The sequence below is a fragment of the Uloborus diversus genome, chromosome 1 (genome assembly GCF_026930045.1).
Source record: "Uloborus diversus isolate 005 chromosome 1, Udiv.v.3.1, whole genome shotgun sequence".
Classification (NCBI taxonomy): domain Eukaryota; kingdom Metazoa; phylum Arthropoda; class Arachnida; order Araneae; family Uloboridae; genus Uloborus; species Uloborus diversus.
The window spans coordinates 185,216,389-185,242,636 of NC_072731.1; the positions used below are offsets into that span (position 1 = coordinate 185,216,389).

At 32.5% G+C, this 26,248-nt stretch overlaps 1 protein-coding gene across 2 annotated transcripts in view; it reads right to left on the reverse strand.

Moving 5' to 3' along the window:
- The window catches only part of LOC129234089 (reversion-inducing cysteine-rich protein with Kazal motifs-like), a 136,466-nt gene extending 116,864 nt beyond the window's left edge, over positions 1–19,602 (reverse strand). For both annotated transcript variants that reach the window (XM_054867988.1, XM_054867982.1), the window contains exon 1: positions 19,474–19,602. In XM_054867988.1, coding sequence (XP_054723963.1) covers positions 19,474–19,585 — 112 coding nt within the window. In that variant the 5' untranslated portion in view covers positions 19,586–19,602. The remainder of the gene's footprint in view (positions 1–19,473) is intronic.
- Between the last annotated feature and the right edge of the window lie 6,646 nt (positions 19,603–26,248).

Sequence of the window (26,248 nt, forward strand, 5' to 3'; positions counted from 1 at the left end):
ATAGTTTGGTATCACGAAAAAAATCTGCTTCAATATTATTTTAATGCTTGCAATTCAAGTGATAGTTTGAATTATCGTTACATCCGTTTTCGTGATTGATGAAAACACAAATGACATACGCAAATTTGTTCTGCGATCTGTTTCTAGGAAAACAAGATTTGAATTTTGCCTGGATGCAAATCTAGACAAGTTCTAGACCGCTCCTTCTTTAATTGACACGAGTCGTACTTTAAGTGGCTCATTATCAACATCAATTACTCCGCCTTGCTTCAAATTTTATTCTAAGTGGTTTACTTATTTTTAAATCTTAGTTTCTGGAAATTATAACGCTAAATATCAATTTGCGTTAATCAAATTTGCATAGCAAGTATCTGGGCGTTTGCTTAAACAGAAAGAATTGACATGCATTTTGCGCTTTCAATTATATATTTGGATTGATATGAAATAAAGAAGAAAGAAATTAGCTAATTTTTCTTTTCGCTTCTTCTATTTATTTATTCATTCATTTCGTTCTTCTTCTTCTTCTTTTTTTTTTGGAATTATCATTTTAGGTCTCATATTAGTACCTTCATTAATATCATTAACGCAACAGCATAAATAATAGGGTCGGGTGGGGGTAAAATGAACATTCTACAAAAAAAAAAAAAAAACTGTCAAACTTTTTGTGTGTGTGTGTTTACTGGCATGTTGATTTTTACAGGTTATTTATATCCCAAGCAGTGGTTGTAAACTACCTTTTTATATTTGACAACATTCTTTCAGCATAAAGTGATGACATTTTTGTTTGACTCTGCCAAATCAAACTATAAAGTTGACTTTTCTATTGTATCACGTTTATCATCTAAAACTCAAACAAATTTCAGTATACTTAAGCTTATTTTATTCATAAAGAATATATCTATAAATGAGTAGCATTCATTTTATCTTCTGTTTTATAGCAGTTTTAGTAAAGTAGGGGTAAATGATCATAGTGTTACGCTTAGCGTTTTGTGTGTTCCAAAGCAATGTCTATAATTTTAGATGTTTTTCTCTTTTTTTAGAAACAGACGACACATACGGCGATATGTCTCCTTCGCCAAATTATCCAGTAAAACAAAAATTGCCCCTAGGAAGGTGTCTGCAGGCACATGCGAAAACACTGATGGACGTTATGGTTACAGCAAGTCATCAATAACAGTGTGGAATACGGGAATGGAATAAGAGTTCTATTCTTCGAATACTGCAGCAAAAATATTTCTACAAATCAGAACCCGAGTTAAAAAAGAATTCAAACAGAAGACATCGTGATACATTCTTCATGCAAATTATTTGAAGGAATACAGGTCAAGTGCAATGGAGAAAAAAAAATGATTAAAACTTTTGTCAGTCTAACTTTTTAGGTAGAAAAACAAGGTTCCTTCTATTTCTCATTAAATATCTTTTGGCATAAAAATATTGTTCTAGAATACATTGATATTGGTGGAGTAGTAAGTAACATCGTCAATACTGGCAACCGCAGACGACATTACAAATTTCTTATATTGAATTTAAATTATTAACTTTATACATGAAAAGTTTTGAAAACGTGTCTGTTACATACTTTGAAATTGATCTTATGAGATGTTAAAAGTTGTATTATTCTCTAAATCTTTATTATTTTTACAATACACCCATTCGATGGGCTTTTTTCAATTTGCTTGTCAATTTCTATGTTTAGGTCCTTTAACTGCTTCAGTCAGATAGATATGGAAAGCAACACTTTCAGTGGTTAACCTTACCATCAGATATCATGCAAATGCACTGAATTTAGATACTAACAAGTAACCCTACCCAAGTGTGAATCACCGATTGGAATAAAACTTTGCACATCGATAGAACTCTTAAAAATACTGAACACGTATTTTTTTTTTTATCGGCAGCAAACACCTTTAACGGGGTGAAATTTAAACCTTAATATTGGACAGTTGGGAATTAGAGGGTACAATATATTTTTTTAATTTAATTTTTAATTACAAAAATGCAAATGATGATTTACAATTTGACAAAAAAAAAAAAAAAAAAAAAAAAAACTAAACGAACTAAAGCAGGCGTGTTTCAGGATTTTTCTGAAAATACTATTAGTAGGGGTGAATTATTCTTTGCAATACTACCCCGTCACGGTGAATGACTCTAAAAATTAAATCTATCATGAGGTCACGTTATGTATCAATATAAAGCTCTAAATTTTAGCTTTACAATATTTTTTGAACTGTTGTTCTACTATAGTTAGGAGAGAAGTTTCAATCATTTTTCAGAAAACACTTTTAATTTTTTTCGCACATTTTGAGTTTTTTTTTTTTTTTGCTGGAACATGCTTTGGACAATTTTCAAAATAGAAATCTAAAAACTGGAAGGATTACTTATCTTGTCATATGTGTCCTTCGTGCCAAGTTTTATTGAAATCGGAAATGTTGAGGTCAAGAAGGTGATTTTTCTGACATGAAATTGCTCATAGGCAACTAACTGCACGACGGGGTAAGATAGCGAAAGAATGGCTTACTCCCATAGTATTTCAGAAAGATCCTGAAATACGTCAATTTTAGTTTGTTCAGTTTTTTCAGATTGTCAATCATTATTTTGAATTTTTGTAGTTAAAATTTAAAATGAAGGAATTTTATTGTACCCTCCAATTCTGAATTTTCTACTCTTTAGGTGTGAATTTACATCGTTAAAAGTGATTGTTGCCAAAAAAAATCCCGGGTTCAATATTTTTGAGGGTGTTTTATCGATGTGCAAAGTTTTATTTTAATCGGTGATTCATACATGTAAATGCGAGACAATGGGTTACTTGTAAATGCGAGAGAAAGTATTATTTTCTACTTTTAATGGATTAAGAGACAAATAAGCTTAAAATTTGTAGGTTAAAGCGTAAGCTTTTCTTTTTCTTTCCTTTTGTATTTTATAAACTATGGTTTTATTCGACATCTTTAGCAGAAACATTTATTATGCAGAGCTATTTGATCATATATTGTATACTCTATAATTGAGTTTGAGATCTACATTTCGATCTGGCAAGAGGTAACTATTAGGTTAAACTTTCTCTAAATATCTAAGCAATTCATTAAATTAATGCGCAGAATGGCAAGCGAAGCATTTTTATTCGAACCAGAGAGACCTTTAGATCAAAATAAGTTTTAAATGTAGAAAGTATCTACTGAATATTTTTAACGTTTCATAATCTACCAAATCGGCTCAAAATTATTTCAAACAAATCACTTTTCAATTACATCAAACAAATTTAAGTGAAACATAAAGGACTTAATCTCATTCCAAGGGTGTTTGAGATCCGAAATTTCCTCAAATTCTAAAAATTTTGGGCTGGTAACACATTTTAAAACTGAAAAGTTTTTAAAAAGAAAAAAAATATTTTCATAATGTACGTGTTTTTTTAGTGCATTTTCTGTGCACATTTGAAGAGTTCTTGGGGGGGGGGGGGGGGGGGAGTCAGGGGTTGTCCTGCTTTCTCATGGTTTCCGAAAATTTTCCACTGTCTTCAGAAAATTTTACTTGAGTCCACTATCACCCCTGTCTCATTCATTAAACCATGATCTAGATTGACCTTCCTAAAGCCCACATACAGCACGGTGCAAAAAAAATAAACGATCCGAACATTTACTTCTGACATATTCACAAAGTGCTACAAACTGCGTAACAAAGCACGTGATAAAAAAAAAAACATCTTCTCGATGTCTTTTCCCGCACCAGAAGTCGACAATAAAGAAAAAACAATAACAATAAAAAGTTCCAGTGAACAGATGATACATCAACGTCAAGCCATCTGAACCGGCCATTACAGATAGTTTAACTCACAGGGAAGAGAAAAACTACTCTTTATATGCAAGTTTCGACTGCGTTATTTTTATTGTTTCTTTATGTTCACTTGCGTACACTTTCTGTGTCACAAAGAGCGAGTCGACTTTCCCGTTTTGATTGGTCTTCGAATGCTAATGCTGCAATTGTGAGTTTTCCATAGCAAGCGGGTTGTGTTTTCATGCGTGAATTTACGCGTAGCAGTATGGCATTCGGTCCGAGCATTTGTCTGCGGTTATGGTCAATTTATCGCTTCGTTTATAACTGCTCAGTAGAAGTCTTAAACATTCGTTTTTAAACCTTTTTATGGCCGCTAACTTACTGATTTTCAGATACAGCTGAATAGCGAAATTTCAAATCTATTTATCTGTTGCTAGAGGCAGCATATCTAACCTACCATCATGATGCTGTGGTTAATGGCTCATTAGTATTTAACGCATTTTGGCACGTTTGTCTCTCTCGGAGATCTTTAGTAAGGGATAAAATTTACTTATTAATGTATGGGCGCTCTATGGGGAATTTTAAGCGGCATTAAAGAATGAGTGCCACTTTGTGACACGAACTGCTTTTGAATTTCAAATTAAAGCAAACTCTGATGGCAAAATTGGTGACTGTCGTGATTTGGTCGAATAAAACGTAACGTACATTTTCAAACCTGCGGCCGAATACTCAGTTTTTTAGTTTCCAAATGATAGATATGCATTTAAAATAATCATCATCCTAAGTTTCTTGAGTTATTATATATTATCATAACCTGAAATACATACATAATTTTTTTTTATTTACCAAGTAACTGAACTATGAGGAAAAAATGAATTACCGTAAATATCGGAAGCGAAAATCATCAGAAAAACTCAAAATTAGAATTTGCTTCCAACGAAACTTAACTGAAATATTTTTAAAAAATCTGGTACAGGGAACTATATTTCGATCACTTTTGATCAATAATTATAATCATGTTCACAGCGCCTTTAATGATGAAAAGTAATGCACTCGAACATGAAACCTGAAGAAAGTTTTACCTATTCTATTGCGCGCTTTAAATTTCCAAGCTTCATTCAAAGAATTATGCTCTAAGAGATGGAACGCACAAAACCACACACATTATTAACTAATGAAATCTTGGGCTGAAATAGATAAACATCGCCTCAAAGCAACAGTAAGACATCAAAACCTAACAGCAGTAATATATCCAACTGTTTTTCTGAGGTGACGATGCGTAGTTAAACTTTGTTTGAATATATATATATGTCGAAATTATTGGTTTATAGTTATAAAGATTTTAAGAAGCGGAAAATCAAATTAAATAAATAATGAGATATGGTCTCATTTGCTTCAAAGAATTCAGTTGAAACATGGAAAATTATAATCATTCAAATTTTTCAAAACTTTGCATTTTCACGAAATTTTCGAGAACTAAGAAACTTTTGGTTCTTAGACATTTCTCGCACAAAAGGTACTTTTTTAGCTGACATTTTCCAACAAAAAAAAAAGTCGCCCATTAATTTTGGGGTTCAGTAACCGCCATAGTAAAAACCATAACCCAGTAAATACCATAATGTGTGCAATTATTTTATGGATTTTCCGGAATGTATTACTTATATTTACAAAGATATAAGCATTTTATTCATAAAAACCAACTTTAATCGCAGGTTATGAGATGATAGCGCTCAGAGTTTTCCGTCAAACATTACTAAACTAACAGAAAACTGGACAGCGTACAAGAAAAATATAATACTATTATTTTGAATAAAAATATTGAAAATTTTCTGAAACATGAATGTTTAAATCAACTAAGATTGAGATTAATCTTAATTGATTTAAACCCTCAATCAATTGAGAGGTAGTTTTTTTTTTATAATTTTCAAAATTTCGTGGTCAATCAGATGTGGCAACTTATAAAAAGAAATTCCAGTTGAATATCATATAAACTTAAGAAGATATCGGAGACTTAATGAGCCGGGGTTTCAATTATTCTCGGATCGACGACGAATCGATAGGAATCGTTCGCAAATTGGAAACTCTTGCCTGCAATCATTCAATGGGATTCCTGAAAAATGTTTTAAATGTTAATATTTCTGAAAAATTTCTAATATTTATATTTTAAATTTTAGTATATTATGTTTCTCGTTTATGCTGTCAAGCTCCCTGAAAGATTGATTCGTTTTGACGGAAGACTGCGTGTTATGAGCCAAAAACCTACAAATAAAACTCGTATTTTTGAAAGAAATGTTTATATCTTCGTGAATATAAATTATTATTTTCATCTCCAATTCGTTGTTGCCCCCCCCCCTAAATTCATGGTGGATTTAATGTTTATTGAAAAATGAGAGCTAAAACACACCTTTTATGTGAGAAAATAATGCAACAATTGGTTTCGTATTTCTCAAAATATTCGCAAAAGGGTGAATTTTCGAAAGAGTCAAAATGCTTTTGGTTCTAAAGTTTAATTTATATTTCAATCAATTTCATTCCTCTGCGGTATAGCGCGATTGATTCGTAATGTTGCTTTTAAATAGTTTTTCTAATAGAAATTTCAGGATCTCTTAAGAAAGCATTTTGCTGGATGCAAATTTAAAGCCACTTTCGAGGTGAGTTTAGTTCCATAACAAGAAATACGTATTTCAAATTTAAGCAAAAAGGAAACATTTTATAACGAAGTCCGAAGAATATTTGAACACCTAGCCTCCTCTTCTCCCACTCACTAACTAATGCCCAGCTAGGAAAGAACCCATTTTATAAAAAGCTACATAAACAATATTGTCCACTTCCACATTCTTTATTCTTCCACTGTTTCAATTAAACTTTTTTTTATTCAATTCTCGAAGGAACGCAACAATAACGTGTTTTCCATTTGACTCGATTTATTGGAGGAAGACAAAGGGCTGCAACATGCTTGATTGAGTTTCTATATTGTGCTCTTCGACAGGTGGAACAAAAAATGCTTTTCACTGAAAAATGACGAATTGCTGACAGTAACTCATGCGTGAGTATGACAAAAAAGATGGGGGGGGGGGGGAATACAGATAATGCGAAATAATGCGCTTTAACAAACCATTTAAAAATGGCACAGATTGGAACTTTGAATGGTTGCATGTTGCATATATATATATGGACATTCAGCATACCAGAGAAAATTATATAGATACTTGAAAAACTGAATATTCAATATGATGTACAGATACTTGAAAGACTGAATATACAGTGAGATGTATAGATGTTTGAAACACTGAATTCTCAATGGGAGTGTTTTGGTAGAAGGAGCCATTTTTGTGCCTGTTTCAAATTTTGATGAAGTGGAACTTAGGAACATGTCTTTCTTTGATATTAAAAAAAAAAAATAATTAAACACAAGGCTTTAATTTTGCTTCTACATTAGCAATGAATGGTGAATTACTAAGCAGATTTAAATATCATACTAAAATTTATTTTAATTTTAATGTTTTTGAGTCGACGCAGATATCGAACAATACTTTCATTTTGCTTAAAAACTCAATTTTTAATTAATCATCTTTCCCTTTCCTTCCTTCCCTTAATTCCGAGTTCTTCTTTAATGAAAAACTTTTGACCTCTAAATTATTGACTAATGACTTGTTTACTTACTTCTTATTATTGAAAATCCAGCACTTAGCAAAAGTGGTTGGCATCAAAAGGGAAAAAAAAAGAATCAGTCTTATGTTTTTATACGTTACAAAACAGTAAGCTGCGTGTAAAAATGAATAAATAAATAAATAAAAGATGGAGTTTTCAACAAAAATTAACAAAAATGTGCTTTTTTAACGATTTTCAGGGGAAGAAAGATATATATATATATATATATATATATATATATATATATATATATATATTGATTTATTTATTTATTTTATTTATTTATTTAGCCTGCTTTTGCGCACGATTAGAACGAAAATTGAATACATCCTTTTTTAATGAAAAATTGCTTGGTTTTTTTACTTCAGGAGGATTTAGACCTTTTTGGGATGAAAAAAAAATCGAATAAATACCTCGAGATAAAAATATTTGCACATTATTTTTAATGCAATATGACTACATTTTCCGCCTGATTACAGTGTGAAGTCAAAAGTCGACAATGGCTACACAGATTGATAAAATTTTAGCATTAAGAAAACTCTAAAACTAAATGGATATTCAAAATTTCTAAAATGTCATTTACCCTTTCCAACCTACAGTAAATATGTCATTTTCGAAAAGAAAATAGCGTCACTGGTTCTATGCCATTAGTAACGTGCCGAAAGATGCATAAATGAACGATTGCAACACATGGTACTTGGCGGTGCGGCAAGCGAACAAAAATAGAACGGAGATGATATATTCTTTGCGTAGGGGGATGGTAAGAATTAACAGAAGAAAAAGCGAGAAAATTCTAAGTGGTGTGAATGATAGAAGCAGTGATTGCTAAATTTTCACATTGCTCAAATCTTTCATCATATCTGCCCGATAACGCAAAGAACGTCGATATATTAGACATCTTCAGTTTCTTGGTTAGTAAAATTTTTCACAGTTGGGAATGACTTTGATGATCACCGCGCATTTAAAGTTTAAACTACTACAACCCACAGATGAAACTAATTGTAGATTCATTTTACTGACTTTTCATTGCATTTAATTTCAATAGCCTTCAATGTTTGAGTTTAACACAAAAAAAAATTTTTTTTCAAAAGATTTTTTTTTTCTAATTTCTTAGCTATATAGTGATAGAAGAACTAAATTATAAAAGCCTCAATTTTAAAGTAGCTTGACTATGAATAAATAGAATAAGTTGGTAAGGATGAATAGTAAATTGAATCACTAGTTAATCAAAGATAAAATTTTATTAAGGGGCTGTCCCTAAGTAGTGTCCCACTTTTTTCATCCTTTTGATGCCTCTCCTCTTCACACTTCACTCCCCCCTTCCCCCACTTGTCACATGGCACGTTATTTTTCATAAATATATTATTATAAAAAAGAAAAACGTGATGCCACACTTTTTGTTACTTTCTCTCTCCCCCTTGTCACAAATTGACACAATTCCACAAGCTCCCCCTCCCCCCAACAAAGCGTGACATCATATTTGTTGACAGCCCTAAGATAAATACCGTTACAATGAATATCAAAACAACGAAATATCCGTTTCAATGAAATGAAGTCTCAGTCCCAATTTAACTTCCATTTCATTACTTGGATTCCAGTTATAACGAATTTACAGTTGCAACAAGCAAATTTTGTTGCTCTTAAAGTTCGTGGTAACCGGATTTCACCTGTTTCGTTTCCTTCGATACAATTTAATCTTTATGCTTAACTAATTATAACTCAAATTGAAATTCCTCTTAAAAATTTTACTAATCGAACCAAATTGCTAATTTTCCAACCAAATTTGATTTACTTTTGTAAAGGAACTTCTTGTTTCTTCGTTTCGAAAGTTCTTTGAGCTTTTTCGTTAAAATAGATAGGTGTACCGTACACGAAAACTGATTCATAATTTATGCTAGATAGTTGTAAAAGTGTAACAATGTAGGTGAATCTGAATAGATTAAACTATCTAGTATTGTGCAAAGACATATTTTGTAACAGACACGTCAAGTACCCTTCTACTTATTTATTTATCTTCAAATTATGAAATGTGATAAAATTGTTTTTATTCAAGAATTTTTGACATTTCTTCCACCTTAATCTACCTCTTCCCTTTACTTTACATATTTCTGGAGGAATAAACACCCTTTTAGGAAATACCGTTCAAACCAAACATCTCTTCATTTCAAATTGAAAGAACCACAAATGCTACAAAATCTGATTGTCAAAATTGAAGAGTTGATCTATCATAGTCTTTAAAATATTTTATCTTTCATTTTCGTACCAATTGAACGTCAGGTATGATACTGATTCTCAATAATCTAATGTGTTGACGCATTTAGTAAATAAATTCAACATTGAAACAAAAAATTTCTTCTCGTTTTCTTCATGAAATGAAAAACCATGTACATAACTCGTAAGCAAAACCGAACATCTCAGTTACACCATCCAGAGACTGCCGTTTCATTCTTGTTTTGGGCTCATCAGTTTAGACTATAAATAACCATGCTTCAGGCAAGTAACCTTATTGAAAAGCTGAGTATACCTTCACATTGGTAGCTAAAAATATTTCGGCACACCAGCGAGAGGTCAGTAAACAAGGTAAAGCTCTACCTTGATAAAGTGAAGATTAAAACTACGGTATAATGCTACAAATTAAAGCGCCTGATATATATATATATATATATATATATATATATATATATATATATATATATATATATATATATATATATATATATATATATATTATATATATATATATATATATATATATATATATATATCAGGCGCCCCACATTTTTTTCCCTTTGCATGACTGTGTTAGACGTTCATTTGTCGAAGTCTCAGCTATATGGCAATCGCGCATACATACCAGCAATACTTCCGCACGTACAGTAGCTGCCATTTCTCAATCCTTATTGACTTCAAACACAGATAAGGCAGGGGTGGTCTTATCACACCCGTTTGCGAATCTTATCTCGCCCTCTGCTTAGCAGGGTCGGAAGGCCAACTAGAGATTCTGTGGAGCTATCTTTCAATGTCAACTTCCACAGAGCAGACGATGACATATCGGGGGGCCCCTAGCGCCGGAAAAGATTTTTTCCCAGTTATGACCCATGATCACAGGGGGGTTACGGATACTTTGTTTACATTTTGAAGAGAAATTTAATCTATTTAGGATGCCGTAAACAGTTGGGTGGAATTCTACGAACTGTATCCCAAGCGTTTAGCATGATGCAAACGCTACAAGAAAAAATTCCGAAGCGTCACAAATATTTTCCCGGTACCTTTCGGGATTTCAATATTTTCCCGGTACTTTTCGGCATTTCTGAGATTTCCACCAGTTTTCCGCGAAAAGCAAGTGTATCTTTATTAAATGTTTCCTGACTTGCCGCAAGTTGCTTGAATGAATGCAGAACTTGTGTGAATGCATTTTCCCACTGTTATCTTCTTTATTGGCATGTGTTACGGCCCTTCGAGATTGGCTGAGACCCTGACGACCGCGAAATGCAGTCTCTGGATACTGTAACTTTGCCAGAATTTCAGTTCAATAAACTGTTCGGTATTTGCATGCAATTTTACCTTACCTTCGACCATATTTTCTAAAATGTTCTAGGAGCCTTTCTGTTAAATAAGGAGGGTGCCAAGCTATTACTATATAATATACACTAAAAAAGCTTTCTTGCGAAGTTCTTGATTTATTGCAGAAACGTGACCGGCTTCTACTGGGAAGGTTCGTGAGTTCTAACAAGAAAATTCCAGGTAAATTTTAGGAGGAAGACTACTAACTTTTATCCAGAAACTTTTCTGCTTTTTTGCCAAACTTAAAAGTTTTTCTTTCTTCGTGCGCAAGCTTTCGATTTACGACAATTATAAAAATTAAGTTGCAATATTGATATATATTATTTGAACATTCGACAATCAATCTTTTGGTTTCAATATTAAAATTTAATTAATTAAAGACATAAACACCTGTTTGTCATCGGAAATATATTGCTGAAAAAAAATCAAGCCATTATGAAACCGCAGTTTCAGACATTCTGACTCTACCAAAATCGTCAAAAACCAAAGCAAAAAAAAAAAAAAAAAAAAAACACACACAGTAACCTATTCAGTTCCATCAGTGAAATAGACTGTAAAATTTGACCATGTGCTCATGATTTAGAGCTGCAAAACACTTTTTTTTTAAATTTTCAATCGTTGACGTATATTTATCAAATGTGCACTTTGTAAACGATAAGAAAATGAAATTACACCGAAGAAGGTTAATTCAACGAGGAAAATTAAATTAAAAGAAAACAATTATGTTCTTCCACTACGTTGTATTGTTAAATGGCTTATTTGGACATCACTTAGAATATTTCATCAACGGTTTACTGAAGAAAAATAGTCGTCAATTAACTCATTTGAATTATACCGATTAGAAATACTTTTTCCTAATAATAATAAACAATTTTCTTCCTAATGGGATTGTTTCCATCAGTCAAAAGTACTACTTTTAGTGACTGAAGTTGATAGAATGAGCAAAAAAATAATAATAATAACAATAATAACATAGAGCTAAGGAAATCTTTTATTTTGAAAACATTTAATTTTTGATTAATTTTTAAAATGACATATTCTTCAAACAAAGCGGGGTCTTTATGACGTCACAAGTGATGAACTTAGGAGCGTATTCCACTGGAGCACTGAATGTTTACGCTCGATGTCTACCGCGTTTCCACATTCTGATAATTCAGAAGCAAATCCAATATTGTGCTCTACGCTTACTATCAACCGTATCGTTGCCAGTACATGTGAGTAAAGATGCGACTTAATTGATACGCTCTGAGCTAATGACATCAGTAGCCCGCATTTCATCATTTGTGATGTCATGTGCAGAAGCGTAAAAATATGAAATTGAATCTTCGAACTAATTAAAATATCTTTTTCTGAATATTAAACTTTGTCAAATTACTTAAAAAAAGGTCAGATCCTATGTTTTTAAGCATGCTCTTTCAGAAAAAAATACTTTTAAAATTTCGGAAACGACCCCATTATACGCAAAACACGTATAAAAACTTGTTTTCCTAATCAATCGGAATCCGTATTATCAATGTGTTCTACTCGCCTGCATTTTTTTTCGTCATTTATCTTTTCGTAATTATCTGTTTCGTAATTAAAAAAAAAAAAAAAAAAAAAGACGGAACATATTTTTTTTAAGTTTAAAAGGATTCATCGATTTCACAGAGAACGTTTAAAGTACTAAGACGTCCATTTCATAAAAAATGTGCTTAGTTTAAAAAATGTTTATTAAAAAAAATTGTATCAGTTCCGAATCAAGGGAAAGCATGCCGGGACCATTGACATGGGAGGCAACTTCTGGAGAGTGGCAAAATCGTAATGACATTTTTATTCAAAAATAGTTAACTTAGTTTAACCGCTGACTTAGAAAGTGGAGAAAAAGTGTACAGCAGTACTGTCTTTTTATTGGGTGTACATGAAAAAACAAAACTGAGAGTCACTGCCCTGGTATGCCAGATTAGATATCTACACTATCTACACCGAAAACATTGTGGCAAGCGCATGACACCAACTCTTGGGACATTTTTCGAGAAATAGATACGCTATTTAAATGCCATACACTATTCTTTCGTCCAAACTGAACATACATTTTCCTCAGGACATAAAAATTCACAGCACGAATGGGTCTTTAAAGGCTTCTTTTTACCTTTAAAGTGTGATAAATTCTTAGAACATGCTTTGACTTAAAAGTAATCATCTTCAAGCTCATATTCACTTACAAGTTCTGATTTAATCGACTGCCATTAAAATTATTATATCTTATCTCGAACAAAATATGTTCTTTCAGCTATTTTTTTAAAATAAGGTATAGGGGTTTCTGATTGTGAAATAAATTATGCTAAGGAATTTTTTAATTTATGCATTTTGTATTGCTCGTGTATTTGAGGTCATAGTATATATGAACCCATGAAAACGGTTTCTATTGCAAGAAATGGTAAATTAGCCTCTCGTTACATCGCACGTCGTTATACTGCTCATTCGGCTATGTCGCCCTTTTCCTTTATTTCCTGAAAAACTGTTTTAAAAAAAAGTTGCACTTGACATCACAGAATTTAAAAAAAAAAATATTTTTTAAAAAAGCTTATTTTTCCTTTTTTAATCAATGAACAAAACTTGCCTATTTTCCAAAGACTTAATTCGTCGTTGTTTAAGTTATAAATTTCGATAAGTATTCCACTATAAAGCAATAAAAAATATTAAATTATTATTTCTTAGTTTAAGAGAAAAATTTGTTAGACGAATTTTCTTTTGTTTTTATGAAGAAAATCTTACTCATATGACAATTAACTAAATATTTTTGTAGTGAACATGTCATTAATTTTTACGTAAATTGAATTGTTACTTTGGATGACCAAGGTTATATCGCGGTTTTGGATATATCGCGCTTTTTTTTTTCCCCGACAGGCGCAATGTATCGAGGGGTTACTGTACCTGCTAATGTAGCAGAGAAAACAACGAGCAGAGAGTTTCACCGATTATCTTATTTTGATCTTCCAAAACCGATGTTCTTTCACAATCTTAATATTTTTCAAAGAATTGACAAGGGGTAGAAAAATCGTGAACAAACTGTTGTTGTTAGAAATACCACGTGGGACACGTAGGCCCTCTTTTCCAAACTATTAAGGAACTAAGGAAAAAGATAGAGACACTCGTGGGAACTTGAGGGCCGCGCAAAAGACATTGGCAGAGACAGATAAATGGCAGCACCATCTACCCAAATAAATTAGCTTAGTTCTAAAGGGGTGAGAAATCACCTATGAGGGGCGAGAACTGCTAGCGACCGAGCACAACACTTTCAAACCCACGGATTTACATTTAATAAACCCGTTTTACATGGTCAGCATCAGGTTCTAAAGAAAACGAGAGACCAATAGTACTGTATATTTATTTTTGAAACAACCATTTCTCCGAATTTGGAAGAACGAAAACTATTTACTTTAGACAAAAATTATTTTTTTAGATATAAATAGTTATTTAACGATACTAATTTTTCAAACGCATTACAGCACAATACAAAGTATAAAGCGACATATGAGGCGTTCCACGTGACAATTTCGAGTTGTCGTGTAGAAAAAACAAGATGAAATTTTGCATTGTAATACTCTAATTTAAAAAAAAAAAAGTCTATTTTTTTAACTTCTCTATAGCAAAACTTTCTACAAAAAAAAACCGACTACCGGATTCACCTTTGTTTCATGGAACGCCTCGTATGCAATATTCAATGTCACAAATGTAAATTTAATATCTAATACCATAATCCGAAAACATTTCATCGTAAATTCATTGTCTAAAATGGCTAATTAAATACAATTATTTAATTTCATTTTAATTATTTTTTTTTTCAGCAATTTAGCCATGCATGACTCCATGTTTGCTTCCCACTGCATACGAATTGTTCCTGCAAACTGAAATATGTCACTTGTACCAAAAGCAACCCTGAAGCAATAGAACAAACTTGTACCAAAAATTGCATGCACATGACATTTATGTCAAAGTTACTCTGAAAAAAAAAGAAAGAAATTCCTGAAACATGGAAATTCATTCTGAATGTTGAATGTCTACTAAATGCTTCTTTTTTGGCACAGAAAGCTGAAAATACGAATTTTCATGTAACTCGCGAAGAAAAGATAAAAATTAAGAGCTACTAAAAACTGAAAAAAAAAAAAAATGAATAGTAAATTTAAAGAGAAAAAAAGGGGGAAAAATAAAAAGCTGTTTCGTCAACTGAATCTCAGCCGGTTTAAGCAATCAATAACCTTTAATTCAGTTCTGCTTTTTTTCCCTTTTGGTTTTATTTACATTCCTTTTAGAAATGATTTCTTATCACCACCGAGAAGTTCCTCAATTGGTTTTCTAAATTTACGATTTCTAAAAATGCATTTTTAACCTCTATAGGTCTGATGCAAATGTTTTCATCCACTGTAAACTTTCAATAGATTAAGAAAATTTTGGACGTGATACTCATGCAAAGAGACCAACAAAAACTAAAATCTTAGACACCAAGAAACAAGTGACTTGATGCAGCGAAAGCTCACAAGATCTCATCTGCAGCACATTTTTTAAATTTTTATGTGAATTTCCTCATCATCAACGGAATTCAGGCTATTTACAGAGGTGGTAAAAAAAATTGCATCACCCGCGCAGCAAAGGAGAAGAATGTCATCTCGACTGCATTCAACACACAGTCAAGCATCCCGCGTATCCCAGATGATTTGGGGATGTATTTCTGATCAAGGAGTTGGTGGGCTTCACTTTGTGCAAGCAACAGTAGCTCAGGTGTATATTGGCATTTTGGAGGAGAAATTGCTTCCTACTATCCGGGATCACTTTACTTCTGTTCCAAACGTCATTTTCCAGGATGATTCTGCTCCGTGCCATAGGGCAAAACTGTTAAGTGACAATTTAAAAACCTTTATCCTGCCCGTGACCCGGAAACAGCCCCGATCTACGTAAATAATTATCGGATTCCTGCTGTTAGATGTTTATTTCAAAAGTTTTGCAGAAATTCACATATTCATCGTTAATAGGTCGACCAAAACTTCTCACATAATCCCACTGTTGTGAAAATGCGAGGGTGATGCAATCTTTTTACCAGCACTGTATATATAAAAATTTGTTTTGAAAACTATAAAGCCCCTCACTTCTTTTCTTAGAAATAAATCCCTGGTTCTGGATTAAGTGCAAGGTAGAATTCTCAGGAGTGACCATAACCCCAAGAACAGGGGCGCAACCCCATCCCAATACCACGGAGACCCCAAAAAGCTAGATTTCCCCCCTAAAAAGAGAGAATACACGCCTTTCCGTAAAATTTCAATATCGCAGTTTGCTTCATGCCCTTCTAAAATTTATGGGAAGTATTGCAATGTTTGAAGACAGTAGCAACAGTCCATTAAATAGAAGAGTAATATACGCATAGCTTCATAGACAGGGCTGAACAGCTACGAAGGTTAGCTTCTTCCTTTTGAAACTTCTTCAACATGGTTTTAAACAGAAAATGAATAAAATATCGAAGTGTAGAGTGTCATAAAAGGAACATTTCTGTTTAAAATAATTCATCAAGTAATAATTTCACTTCCTAGTGAAAAATTAAGAATTATTTTTTAAATAATGATTCTCTGTCCTTCTGGTTAAAAAAACAAGCAAATAAATAAAACCTTTAGAGAATATATAGAAAAGAATACTGTATTAAATAATTTTCAGACATATCTCTCACCCGCGACAAGAGTGACAAATCTCAAAATAAAAAAAAAATAATAATACTGATTTAAATCTGAATTTAATATTATTTCTTGTCATAAGACTGCCTAAAGTAAGTTTCCATAATTAGTGCGAAAGGGCCGTATAAGCGACATAATCAGTAGTACGAAATTTTCAAAATTTCACAATTTAGCTGAAATATTTTGAAACTTAAATTATGTACGGAATAAGTTAAGACTGCACTACCCAATCAGTAAGCATAATTTTTTTTGAGTAATTGTGGGAATCAATATAACTTCAGGTGCTACATTTCTCCCTTATAGCATTTTTTTTTATAAATATTATATGTATACATAATTTTTGAAAGGATTTTTACTGCACACTTATGTGTCAACCAGTTTTATTTTCTAAAATTAAAACTACTGAACATATTTTTTCTTTCATTTGAAGAAATAAATAAGTAAACAAATAAAAATTCCTACGTGTTTTTTATTTTCGAAGCACACTTCATTTTTTTTTTGTAAAGCAGTTAAAATAATCCCCTTTACTCATTTTTTTTTCTACATTTGTATAAGAGCAAAACTTTCTGCGACCGATTATACTAAAAACCAGTTAAAAGGGAATCATAAATGTTTTACTAAGTGTTTAAAAAGCTTTATAATTCATCTAACGTACATTTTTATTAAGTATACCACAGTGATTCTAAAAAGTAGAACCAATTTAAAGCTGTTTGTATAGCAGAAAAAAATTCTTATTCGAAATTTAAATTCGATGTAAACACACACACACAAAAAATCAAACAAGAAAAGTTTTTTTTCGTTTTTTTTTTCGTACAAGTTATATATTCAAGTTAAAATATATCTTAAACAGCAAGCAATAAATTTTCTAGTAACCATCAAAGTTAGAACACTGAAAGAGAGTGAAAATTAGTTAATGCAAAAAATAGGATCAGCAATGGCTATGCTAATACTTAGCGTGATATAAAATTACTCGTATCTTTTTGAGCAATTCAAATAGAGTGATGAAATGTTTTTAGGGTGTTTATAATAGTTTAAAACTGGAAAAAGTGCAATAAAAAAAAATCATTTTTTTGGTATTGAAGCATTAGTGGCTCAACTCAAAAAAAAAAAAAAAAAAAAAGTGCATTGGGTTTTATGTCATAGTAGTTTTTTCGCGAATTAGTCTCAAATAGTAAAATACGGGCAGAAAAAAAATTAACGTGGTGTTTACTGGTTAACTTTTGCTGTTTAAGTTAATAATACACACTTTTCTCCTAAATTATGAGATATTAATGATATGTTATTATCGATTATATGATTTCTACTCCACCACGCAACAGTTATTAAGATAACTTGATGCGAGTTTTGTGGCAAGAAAGAGCACTACATTTGAATTTGAAACCAATTTATAATTACCTTCCCCCTAATTTTGAGTTGTGTCACTTTTCTTGTCGGGGTGAGACAAGGCCTTGAAACCTTGATTTTCTCCAAAACTTTTTAAGAAATCAAGCCTGGTGCAAACGTTTTCTCTTATCTTTTTCGATAAGTCCGACCCTTTTTACTGAATATCTGCTCCAAAAATAATCACCCAACCTTGATTTTTATGTCATAATTCATAGGAAATTTTTTCCCATTTTTTGACATAAAAAATTTAAATTATGTCAAGAACTTCAATGGTTTTTAAAAATTAACCAATTGACTTGGACGCTATATCTACGTCATTGATGCAAAAAGGTAAACTTTTGTCTTTAATATATTTTCGCCATAAAACAATCCAAGAACATATGAAAACTTAAACAATTTTATTGATGCATTGAAGTTTTAATCAAAAGCCAGAATTTATTCTGCAAAGTTTTCAAAGTGTAATACGCGTGAATAAAAAAAAAAATAAAATTTTATAACTTACTCAGAACCGGACTGACCTAAGTCCAAAATTTGAGATTTTTCGTTTATTAGTGCATTGTATGTAGAAGCCTATTCCGTATCGAGCCATGTGAGCTTTACTCTTAAAAAAAAACAATCCTCTTCGTATTTTCACCAGGGTTAAAAGCGCGCACCTCTCGTCCTTTGCATGCACCAGAAAAAAGTTTTTCCTCTCTCCTGTGAAATTATCATAATGTAACTTACGTCCTTCTGGCTCAAATACAGATACAGATATAATACTGTCTCTTTCTTTTCCAAAAATACAAATCACGCAAGCGAAAGGCTCAAGCCACTCTTACGTGATAATTTTTTTTTTACAAAGGTTTGTATCAATCCTTGAACTGGCAAGATTGTTTAATTCGCAATTCTAGAGCTTGAATGTTGTACCTTGCGGTGATATAAAAAACTACCGAAAGAGGTAAAACATTTCGTTCCACGTTTTTTCTTTGAAGTAAAAAAAAAGATTTCAGACAATTTGTGGTGCAATGTGAATTCAACAAAAAAAAAAAAAAAAAAGAAAGAAAGAAAAGAGAAAAAACAAGACAAACAAAATGAAGAATTACTATGCTTCATTAAACTTAAAAGTAACTAATAAGTTACGTCATTTTTGTTTGTTTTACCTCTTTCAGCTGTTATTCGCTAGAAACTGCAGCGCCCCCTGAAGTTTATTGAAATTTCGAATCTGAGACTGAATAAAAATCTGAAAAAGGAAGCTAAAACTACGCAAAAAAATCTATCGACATGGACGCAGAGTTATCAACCAGCTGTAATTCTTGATCGCAAAAACTTAAATTTGTCAGATTTTTCTTTTTTTTTTTTTTTTAATTTATTTTTTGAGGCGTGCCACTGTTGTCGCGGGCGAACTATGTGAAAATAGTGAATCACTTACTTCCTCCGTGTGTCGATCGAGCGGTGCCCACCAATCCCATGAGCAGGAGGATCGCAATGAGCTTCCCATGTGCATGGCGACACACTTCCCTCATGGCCGCGGTGACACTCATCCGCGCATCCCCATCATTCTCGCGCGGGGTTTCTCCCTACATGTGCTCGCGGCCGGAGTTGTTTGCTCTGCTCTAGGGTTGCAGTCGGAAGAACCGGAAGATAACGCGGAGGTCGCGTCGCCAAGGGCGCGAGGGGCGAGCGTTTAGCGCACCGGAAGGATCGACGGAGATGGGGCTTCGGGCAACTGACACCGAATCGTCCACACCGAGGGGACATCGCGCTCACACACTGCCCAATCGAACGACGTTCCACAGCACAGACACTTCTCTCGTTTGCTTTTACCATGAAATAGTTTTTAAATTCTATCTCATCGTCTAGCATAAAACAATTTTAACTCTCTGCGAGATAGCTGATCCAGTACATAAACAAGGGAGAGGCGAAGCATGGGAATTCGGATTTCAGAAGGCCTGGATTAATTTAATATCAAATTAGATTTGATGAAATTCGATCGAAAAAGATTAAAAGATCGATTTTCGTTGCTTTAATTAAGTCATAAGTATGATCACTTTAGACACTTATAAACATTCTCTTTATGACGTTACTTATTAAATTTCGGGCAAGAGGCCGATCGTATAGGAGCACAGGACATGGAATTTCGATCTTATGCCTTGAGTTCACATACATAAAAAAACGCCCATCATTTAGGGAGGAGGACAAAGTGCTGCAACTGTCCCTGGCTTTGAGAAATAAATGTACTTACATATATGTTGGAGCATCGTTTTTTTTTACTTATTTTTTTTTTCTTCCGAAAACCGTCATTGTTATCGCCAGGCTTTTTTAATCCACTGGGAAAGAAAGGCCTCTTTCAAATGTTTTTAATCTGTCCTTCTTTCTAAAATTCGTATGAATTTTCCCCTTAAAACTTGACACTGTCATCTTTTCAACGACTCATCGGTTTCTTCCTCTGTTTTTTCCTATTTTTTGGTATCCTGTACAGCACTTATGTGGTTCACCTATAAATCGTTTCTTCTGGGAGGGCGACCAGCACAACTCAGTTTAAAATTATTTTTCACATCTGACATCAATGCTTATTGAGTTGTTCCTTGCCCCACCCCCACCCCCTCCCGGGAAAAACTTGAAGTAACTTAAATGGCTGCTTTTATTGCGTTGAAAACATCGAAATTCATTTGCAGTTTGATTTATTTTTACATGAGGTGAATGTAATTAAATGTTATTAGTTACCTAGGTTTCAACTAAAAAATGAATACATTTGATCATCGGATAACTTCCCAATTTCATGCAAATAATTTTGTAAATCGGATTTTGTTTCCTCAGAATCAGAAACGTAAAAAAAAAAAAAATCTTTTTCCAATTTTTGTGTGCAAAAATACACCTTGTACGCTACTAGACTGAACTGTTCTCTTTGTCGGAGGAAACTTTCTTCGTCCACGTAAAAGTGGCGAAATGAGAAATTGTTTTTGCAATTTTCAGCGCTATTCTCAACTCAAATTCCTTCCTTCCAGGAAGAGTTTTCCCATGATGGATTTAATGCCAAAAAGCACTAAATTATCAGGTTTCACTGTATTTCAGTTAAGAAAGATTTTACAATCTATTCTCACGTCAGAGTTAGAAGAAGACCAGTTAAATAATTAGGAATTAAATAACTAGAGAAAATAAAAACTTTAAATCAGATTTGACAGATTACGTGGTGCGCAATCAAATAAAGAAAACAATATTTCTTTTCCACTAGCAGCACTTAAAAAGCGATCCCATTTTTGGAGCATTGAAAATTGTCATAATGGGGTCGTTTATAAAATTTTAAAAGTATTTTTTTCTGAAAGAACATGATTAAAAACATAGGATCTAACCATTTTTTAAATAATTTGTTTAAGTAATTTTTTTTAAAAAATACTTAAATTGTTGCGCTTTCATTGTTTACATTTCTTGCCGATGTCATCACAAATGATGAAATGCCATTCTGTGTTACCATTCACAGAGCAAAATATTCAATTCGCATCTTTACTTACGTGTATTGGCAACGATTAGGTTGATAGCAAGCTTAGAGTGCGATTTTAATTCGCATCCTGATTATCATAACGTCGAAACGCGGTACAAAATGCGCCAATGAGCATCATTTGTGACGTCATCAAGAGCACGCCTTGTTTGCAAAATCGGACATTCTAAAAAATTAACTAAAAAATAACTGTTGGGAAAATGAAAGAATTTTCTTTGTTCATGTAATTTATTTATTTTTATTTTATTTATTTATTTATTTATTTTTTATTTTTTTTTGCTTATTCTATCAATTTCAGTGACTAGAAGTACTACTTTTGATTGAAGGAACCAACCCCATTGTAGTTTTCATCTCGGAGCAATAACATAAAAGTACAGTAAACTCCCGATTATCCGCGGAATAGGGTGGCACGATAACCGCGGATAAGCAGAACCGCGGATAATCCGAATAATAGGTAAAAAGCGAGACTTAGTGTATGCAATAGATTAATGACACTCACACATTCATTCAAATCATAACTAAAAACATTGCTACATTGCATCTACTAACATTGACTATAAAAAATATATGTAACATCTAAAAGCGAACAAAAACACAATCACAAGCTTTAAAAAAAAATGTGAAAGGACCCGCGGATAATCGACCACTGATAATCGAGAGTTTACTGCATTTCATAGTTATACATTTGACACTTTCTAAAATTGTGCAGTTCTCTGATAAAAGCATAAATGTATTTAAAAAATTTTGTCAGATGCATAAGTACACATTAATAAAAGTTAAAGAATGAAATTTTTTTTAAATAAAAAGTACTCATAAATTAATTTCAACCCGAAAGGGCAAATTGCAAATATTTTTGTTAAAGAGAGGAAAGAAATGTAGTGAATGAAAGGAGCAGGCAATTGTAATTGCTTAGTAAAGATTTAAAAACAAAATAAATGAATGAAAGATGGCATTTTATTTTCAGAAAAATATCGATTGATAAAGCGATGTTTTAAAATGTATTTAGTTCGTGGTGATTCACTCTATGTTTTGAGGAATTTTTCTCAAACTTTTTATGCTCGCTGACCGACTAGAGCACCGTTTCCCAACCTTTTTTCTCTTGCGAACCAATTTCAAATCCGAAGGAAGTTGACGAACTCCTTGAGCAATATAAGTGCTAAGCAAAAAAAAAAAAAAAAAAAGCGCTAACATTAGGGAGCATTTTTTAGTTTAATTTTTCTCTATAGTTCATAACAATTATGAAAACATAACTGCAAAATAAAAAAGTACAAGCATTGCTCCAAACTAAAATGATTGTTGGAAAATGAGTGCAAAACAAATTCAACTAAAAACAAACCCAGTGATGATTATTTTTATTGATCTTCAGTCAACTATAAAAATAAAAAAATAAAAATAATAATAATAAAAAACTTAATGGGATGGTATTGAAATAAAGGCGCTCGTAGTTTGGCTCAAATATCTGACAGTTACAGTCTGGCATTAAATTCAACATTTAATTTGCTCTGTATATGCTGAAAATTCTTTTACAGTAGAAACGTTGTCCAAATAGTTTATAAAATTCAAAAATATCTTTTTCTGACACAGTTATTGGTAACACCAAATGTGTCATTCATTGGTAACTAGCAAATCAGAAGTTAATTAAAGAATAATCTTTAAACATACCTTTTTGTAAAACTGTCGCAGATTAACTAAATGATTTTTTTTCTGCCAGTAAAATTTCAAAAGGCTCTAAATTTATATCTTCTTGAAAAGGACTACGAGTTTACTTGCTTGATAGAGATATTCTGCGTGCATTAATCGTTTGAGTGCTGAAGAATTTTCTTGTCTGTATGCCAAACGTGCAAAATAAAGTTCGTTTATTCTTACTTATCTTATTTTAATTTTGAAAAACACTTAAAACGCCTATAACTAAGTATAGTAATTGCATAAAAGGAAATTTTTACTTAAAAACTATGTTTACTTATTACAAGAGAATTTTTATGCACAAATGTCATGAATTCCTCTTTTACACACAGAGAGAATTCAAGTTGCAAGGTCTAATTTCATTGATTTTTACTGCGTACCTCACACTGTCGCAAGTTTTCACCCTGGATTTTTTTTTTTTTTTTAAGTAAAATGTTTTTTTTTTCCCACACCTCCTAAGGCATTTTTGGGTTGTGAACTATTCTTCCTATTTTTCATGAACAAAGTTCGAAGCACATTGCAAGCTAGGTAATGTGAAACTTTCAGCAACAAACAGTAGCGAAATCACACTTTTACTATTTTTCGATGCACCACAGCAGAAGAGTGACAGCTTTTCGTCGCACTGAAATGGTAAAGAAATTAAATATTGAAAATTAACTACGAATGTTTCATACGTTCGCATATGTTCCTTGAAATATTTCCATCAAATTAGTCAGGAAAACTTTTCGACGAGGATCAGCAAAATTCTCTGCGAACCTTTCTAATTTTTCTGCGAACCGGTACCGGTTCGCCGGACTACCGTCGCTGCTCTAATGTATTTTATAATATTTTATCTATTAAACAAGTAAACCATTTTCTTTTCATTTCAATTACTATTTCAAAATTAATGAACGCGTAGCTTTTTACTAAAAAAAAAGTTTAAAATCGAAACTTTCTACCCATAAATTATGAAAATCACCCAAAGGCAAATACATTTCCAAGCAAAAATCACGAACGAAACACATTTCTTGTTCTAGTGTTAAGTTGCCAGAAGCGTAACAGCTATTTCCGAATAATACGATGTCTCCAGTGACGTAGTGCTTTCCCTTAGAAGTCATATGATATGCATGCTGACATTCGTGAACAGCTGCCATTGGAAAATTACCTTACGTTATGGGGGAAAAAATCCCTTTAGCTCTTTTGCTCACTCAAATTACAGAATTGTTTAACTTTTTTTTTTATTCTTTAAAATGGACCCCCACTTTTTAAAAAAGTTGATGATCTTTTTCTCCTTCTCTGATATTCCAGTTTTACACACGCTCTTCACTTACAGAAGCAATTAAACTGAAATCAAATCATAACCGTAGATGATATTTCAGATAAAAGGAAATGATTTTTTGTCTAATGGTATAATGACTTCAGTATTTTCGCGTCATTTTTATTCAATGTTTCTTCTTAACTAAAGAAGTAAACACATTGTTAATTGGGAACGGTTAACTTGAAAGCGAGTATTAAAATGAGCTCTTTAGAATTAATGGTGTTTTGGCACGGAAGTTTACACATAATTTATCGATTTGCAATTTTAGTTGGACATTAAAATGGAAAAGAAATGAAAGAAAGGCATGTCAGGGATTTAGGATATAAAGGCGATCGGGCTACTGGATCGGGCTACTATATGGATTGCTAAAGTAAATTTCTAGAGCCTTTTTTTTTTTTTTTGAAGTTGGTTTTGGGGGAGGGGGGGGGGGATCTAGGCCAAAGCCTCCCACACAGGTTTGCTTCATACAAATCAAAAGTTAAAGTCGGATCTTTGCCGAATTTAGCACAGGGGTCCTTTGATGCTCAGGAATTCATATTTTCGCCAGAAAATCCTTGAAACGATAATATGATTACGCCTATTAATAGCAATGACTGATTTTTGGGAACTCTTAAAAACTCTCCAAAAAATTTTGAGTCGTAAAACTACTCTTTTCTACGCTTTGACGGGAAATTATACACTTTTTTTAAATTTATTTCAGCCTGATAGTTGAACATGCGTCATTTGACACAGGGGTGCCATCTCGCTTGCGCCGCCTCTCAGCGCCTTCGGGTTTTTTTTTTTTTTCTTCCGCCCTTGAGCCTGAGCACTTTTGTTGTTTTTTGTTTTGTTTCTTTGCACTCTCAATCCTGTGCGCCTTCGGGTTTTTTTTTCTGTTGCGCTCTCAAACCTGTGCGACTCCATTTTCTTTCTTTCTTTCTCCCCCCCCCTTTTTTCTTTTTTCCCCCGCCTTCGTTTTTACTAAGCCCTCGAACTTGTGCATCTTCGCTTTTTTTTTCTTTTTCTTTTTCGCCCTCAAACCTGTGCGCTTTCAGTTTCCATTATTATTTTTTTCCTTTCCTTTTTTTCCCTTTATAGCGCTTTTTAACCTGAGTGTTTTTGTTTTCCAAGCCTGTGGGACTTCGTTTTTTTCCCCACCCTCGAACTTTTTTTTTTTAATTTTATTTAATTGACTTCGTCGAACGCGTGCGCCTTCATTTCTTATTGCTTCCTCAAACTTGTGTGCCTTCGGGATTATTATTATTTTTTTCATTTTATTTTATTTTATTTTTTATTTATTTGTTTATTTATTTTTTGCGCCTTCAAACCTGTGCGCCTTCGTTTCTTTTTCGCGCTCTCAAACCTGTGCACCTTCTTTTCTTTTTTTTTTTTTTTCGCGTCCTCAACACGTGTCTTCGCTTTTTTTTTTCTTCGCGCCATCAAACGTGTACGCTTTTGTTTCTTTTAACTTATTTTTATTAATTTATTTTATTTTATATTTATTTACTTATTTACATTTTTCTTTTGCCCTCAAACCAACCGTTTTTGTCTTTTATTTATTATTATTATTATTATTATATTTTATTTTGTTAATTTAATTTATTTATTTTTATTTTTACTTTTATTTTCATTTTTCATTTATTTTATTTTTTTAAAATTTATTTTATTATTTTTTTAGTACCTTGAAACAGTGTTGCAAGATTGGGGGGAATTTCCCCATTTTGGGGAAATCTGGTGCTCTCTGGGGAA